The 5640-nt window shown below is 39.3% G+C and overlaps 1 protein-coding gene across 1 annotated transcript in view; it reads left to right on the forward strand.

The window, feature by feature from the left end:
* TNS3 (tensin 3) overlaps positions 1–5640 on the forward strand; it is a 191723-nt gene that overhangs the window by 86696 nt on the left and 99387 nt on the right. Inside the window, 1 exon segment of the mRNA XM_009332357.1 lies at positions 1545–1649. Coding sequence (XP_009330632.1) covers positions 1545–1649 — 105 coding nt within the window.

Below are 5640 nucleotides of genomic sequence, written 5' to 3' on the forward strand. Positions count from 1 at the left end.
GCAGGGTCATCAGTGAGATGGGACCAGGCTGCCCAGAGCTTTGTCCAGTCAAATCTTGAAAACCTCCAAGGATGGAGACTTCACAGCCTCAATGGGCGGACTGTTCCAATGTCTGACTGTCCTCACAGTGGATTTATTTTTTCCTTCTATTGACTCTAAACTTCTTTAGATTCAATTTATGCCTGTTCCTTGTTGTCCTTCCACTTGGCTCTGTCTCCTCCATGGCCTCTGGGGGGCTGCTGTCAGGTCCCCCCCAAGACCATCTCATCTCCAGACTGAAGAAGCCCTGGTCCCTCAGCCTTTCCTCACAGGGCAAGTCCTTCAGTCCTGACCACCCTGGTCACACTCCCCTGAACTTGCTTCATTTTATTCATATCTTTCTTGTATTGTGTAGCTCGAAACTGGACACAGTATTTTAGAAAATAACTGACTGTGATACAGTTTTTAAGAAAGAATGCACTTGCCAAGAAGATGAGACACCTAAATATTTAGGTAACAAACTTCATAAAACTGTCTTGTGACAAACGGCATCACAGAAACTCTCTACAGATGGCTTTTTTCTGCCTGCATATAAAGGTACAGGACCATAGCATTCTTGTCCTTCTAATTTTAACTATCCTTGTTTTGAAAGTCACAGTGTGTGCATTAACACTTTGCTGCTTTAGAACAATTTATAATAGGACTTGCTTCTCCAGACACAGCCAAAGAGTTGATAACTGAGGATTTCTTTGTTCCCTAATTGAGATAGAGGAGCAAAGGCAGAAAGCTGATTTGATTTCTGTCAGTGTCAAAGCCAAGTCCAAGGTCATGAGTTCTTGATGCCTGTGCTTTGCTTTTGAATCACTGGACCACACCTAAATTCCTCACGATATACATTGAAAAGCTGAATATTACCTTATGCCTCGTTAAGGGCACAAAAACATGGGTTACTGCTGAAAATTCCAGGTATGTTTGGCAGAGCGTACTTAAGCGTGGCCAAACACATTGAAGGCAAGCCGCCCAATCTCAGATTCTGCCAGGAGACTAGAGAATGGGTGAAACAGCATAGTTGGCACCTTAGGGGAGCTGGGAGGGACACGGAGTGGCAGTTTTCAGCTCTCCCTATTCATCTTTAGTGGTAAGTTGCTTAGGTTGATAATCTCTAATAGTCTTATTTTATCATTCCTTTAGTACCATCTCTTTATAGATACTTGTGGTTTCATTCTGAAAAGCTATTTGTTTTATCGTGCCTGCCTATAGGGCTGGGTGGATCATCTGTGTTAGTTGTGTTTAGGGGCTGATCCAAGTTATCAGAGCTATATCATAATCAAGAAGCTCAAGATAAAATTCTCTGCTTGTACCTTCTGTAATGAAACATAAACTAAGCTTTTTTTAGCTGGTTTAGATAACCTTTCTTGCCCTATTGCTGCTTCTTACATTTCAGAATATGGTATTGCAGTTTGGGGAGCAAACTTCTGGCAGAAGGCCACGTACATATGTGCGTATATATCATTACAAATGTGGCTATGATAGTTTTTGGTCTCAAACAGATGTTTATTTTTTAGGATGTGAACACCTTCAGAATGACCATGGAGTGATAGTTGATTACAATACCTCAGACCCACTAATACGCTGGGATTCCTATGAAAATATGAGCCCTGATGGGGAAGGTGAGTAATTCGGTCACATGAGACCAAGGCAAAACCTTTTGCAACTGTGCCAGAGCGTTTGAAAGGGAGGAAGGAGAGCTCGTTTGCTTGAACCTAATGCCACTTCACTGATGTGTTAAGTAGCTGTCTACCCTTCCCTATTTAGCTTTAGTGGCTCTAAAGGAAAGAAAGCTGTAGTAGTTGTTTAAGAGAGATTCTTTTTAATGCACTGAATTGGACTGAGACACAACTGGTTGATATGAGTTACTTCATTATTTGTAAATTTGCTTAAAAATTTTTTTTTGTTCTAAAGCTTCTAGTTGGAATCCTAATATAAAGCTTCTAGTTGGAATCCTAATACAGAATTTTAAGAACAACAAAATGATGTGGTGAGTTTGTAGCCTTCAGTACTTATCATGTTATCTGGAGTGTTGCTTGAGGTGCTCTAGGCTGTAAAGTTACAGATAAACAAACAGCAAAGGGTATGCATATTTGCATATTTCCCCTCATAAATTTACCTGTTTCCAAATTGCCCTTTTATTTCTTAGATTTTTCTTCTGTAATCTGCTGATACATGCAGAAGATGAAAGCCTCCAGTAGCTGCCTTCAGATTCTGACTCCAGTGTGGATGCTTTCCTGATGCTTTGCTTGAGTGAATGTTGTGCTTTTAATGGATATAGTTTTCCAGTAAGGACTCAGAACGTCACACCTGTGTCTGCCCATCTCAGTGCACATGCAAGCCTGACATTGTTGCAAGTAAAAACATGAGAGAAGGTATTGAATGGATGCCAAAGTTCTTGTTTTTACAGCTTTCCTGTTATGAAATGAGAGAGAAGTAAAGCTAGGATACTTAATTAGCCACTCTCAGTTTCCATTGATTTTTATAATGTGAATTCAGCATTGACCATCTAATGACTACATCGGTTAGGGTTTTAGGGGCAGAGGCATACTGGGAGCTTGACTTTTTTTCCACTGCATCACTCTTGTACAGGAGTATTTCCTAATCCACAGCAAACTCCAATCTGCAGAAAACTAGGGGAAAATAGAGGGTGGGAAGAGAACAGTCATTTGGCACCGTTACATAGGGCAGGTAGAGCACTCCGTAGGGAGTCATCAGAAGTCGGATAAGACTGTGCAGTGTCTTTGAGAAGGAGTAACATCAGAGAGACTGAATCTTGGCTGAAGAAGATATCTCAATTTCTACCCAGGATGTTTCCATATCATTTGCTTCCTTCTTTTTTCCCCCCATCCTTTTCCCCCTCCTTTGTGTATACATAGCCCTCAGCAAGCAATGCATTGATGTCAAATATCTTTTAATTGCTAAGATTGATTGGATAGATGGATTTGACCTTCCCATCCTCATGCATTGCCTTGTAGGTAACTACATCAGTACAGGAAATTGAAAGCAGAGATAAATGTGTAGGCAGCACACTGCTGGAAGACACAGAACTGTATGCTGCTCAAGTCTTGTAGAAGACTTGATCACAGACCATTCACAAGTACAACTAGCTTGTTTTCCTGATGTTCAGAAGTCACACATGCCACTTAATAGGCTTTTACGTGTAATTTGTGTGCATGATATATTTTTAATTACCTGAGATGCAACATAAATATGATCTGTTAGCAGAGATATTGAGAAGTTTATTGTGCATCTGCAGAGAAATCACTAGACTTGAAGCTAGAGAATATACCATAAGAACATGAGATGTATCCAGATACTCTTTTCTCAACCAAAGATTTAGGAGGCAGGGTGTTATCCTGTGATGCTCACAACTGAATTGCAGGCAGAGCATTTGTCTCTGCATAGGCTGGGCAAAAGATCAGGAGGGGCTAAAGCACATACACAGGGGACAGCTAGATTTTTCTTTTAAGGATGAGGTCTGTACTCAACACAAAGGTAAGCTTAGTCTGCTGCTTGAGGTAAACATAGTTTGCTTAGGTCATCTTTTACGTAGGATTTATAAACACCAGGGCAGACTTCTCTTACGGTTTGTTACAGCGGTTCAATATCGTGCTTTTGCATTAAAAAGATGTATTGAGTCCTAGTTTTCACCACAGGTGAGAGACCACTAAGAGGAGATGCTGATTTTGCATCCAGAAAGTGAGCAAAGTACCTTAGAGTCTGAAGCCTTTAGCTACAATCCTGAAGGCAGAGAGAGAATCTTTTCAGAAAAGATTAAGGTACAAGATGTGGTGCATTTGAAAGGCTACATAACAGTGGTGGTATGTTTAAGATGCAGGGAAGTCTCATACAGAGTGCCTGTTTCAGATCTACTCCATATTAAGTTAAACACCTAGCCTTATGTAGGAACTGGTCTTCACGGTTTTACTTGTACCTGTTTTCCCACAGGAATTTCAATAGGAATAATGAGATGTGATTGTGACAGATGATTCCTGTATTACATTTACACACCTTTTTGTTCATTTCAAAAATGTGTGCCTATGAAATTCCAGATCAAGGTGGCCAGGAAGGCTACAGCAGAGCTTTGTGAAATGAACAGGATTTGCTTTGTAGGTATACGTGTGTGGAATGGCTATTTCCAAGCTGATATGTTAAAATGGAAAATTAGAAGTGAACAAGAAAGCAGTATTTCTCTTTTGAAATCCTACACCGATTTGGCCTTGTTACCAAAAGAACGAAAGATGAAAGGACATGATAAAAGAAAAATGTACCCAAAGTATCTTGGTTTGTTGGCATGATACAGTATTGCAGACAGAAGCAATTGACTTTTAAATGATCTTGAACCCTTTGATGGTAATAAGGTTGTGTACATTTGTGTTTAATATAGCCAGGCTTTGGAGAGCTTGTTCTCTGGATTTAGTTCCTTGTCCCTCATTCTTAGCAGTATAGGAATTTTGACAATTGGAAAACAATAAATGATTTGAATTTCTTCTCATAAATACTGTTTCTCTTCAGATCCCTTGGGAAGTGTCTCTTGTATATTGCACTAATGGTCCTCCATAATAGACTGAAGATTTTAAGTTTGTAATTCTAGGTTTGTATCAGATTTCCTCCTCCTTGAGCAATGCATTAGCACAGAGACTTCTGATACGCTGATTTAAAAGTATGCCGTCAAACGTAGGATTTGGGACTACAAGAATCAGGTGATCCTCCTACTGCCATATAGAAATCTGAGATGGTTGCCATTGGTTTTCTTGTGGTTTTAAAGTCATGGTACTTATCAAGTCTTCTGTGTGTTTTGTGGGCAGGAAGGAACAGAAATGACTTTTGATCTTGCTGAGTACTTTCTTTTTTCTTTTTTTTTGCCTTAAGGCATCACTTACCATACAATAGATGTGTATGGATTTACAAAAGATTGCTCATTTGCTGCAAAATAGCAAGTTGATCACAAAGATACACCAGCTGTGGCCACAAATGAGTCATATCTTCTTTTATGTCAAGAGATTTAAATGTGTCCCAATTCCTCTTGATAATCATATTTTCATAACTTGGATAACCTCACATACTTTCAGTCGCACTTCACTGTCTGTCTTCCTTTTGATTACTAAGGTCATATGCGTCTCCTTTTTATTTAGACTGATTTGGGGATTCGGATTGTTCATGATAATATTTTGGGAGTAGTTTGAAGTGAAGTGATAGACTAAACTAATGTGGGCTTAGTAGCTATTATTATCATTAAAAACTAGTAATTATGGCATTTGGGGCAGGGAGAGGCGGAGTAGTGATAAATGAGGATGAAGTCTTTTCTATGGGAACAGAAAGTTGAAAGAAACAAGTAATCCCTTCCCACTCCCTGAAAAACTTTTCATATGCTTTATACTTACTAATATTTCTCTCTCTCTCTCTCTTTAATACCAAATGGCAACTAGTTTTCAAAAAAGCTTCCCCCTGACCAGAGGGAAGAGGTAAATGGAAACGGTTTGACTTGTCTTTTGTTGAGGTGTTAGTTTGTTTTTTGCTTGTTTGTTTTTGGGTTTTTTTTGTTCTCAGTGATAATTTTCAGGATTATTACTTGGCATAGTGAGTAAGAGATACTATTGTTAAAACAAA

Source organism: Pygoscelis adeliae, unplaced genomic scaffold (assembly GCF_000699105.1).
Source record: "Pygoscelis adeliae isolate BGI_AS28 unplaced genomic scaffold, ASM69910v1 Scaffold119, whole genome shotgun sequence".
Taxonomy (NCBI): Eukaryota; Metazoa; Chordata; class Aves; order Sphenisciformes; family Spheniscidae; genus Pygoscelis; species Pygoscelis adeliae.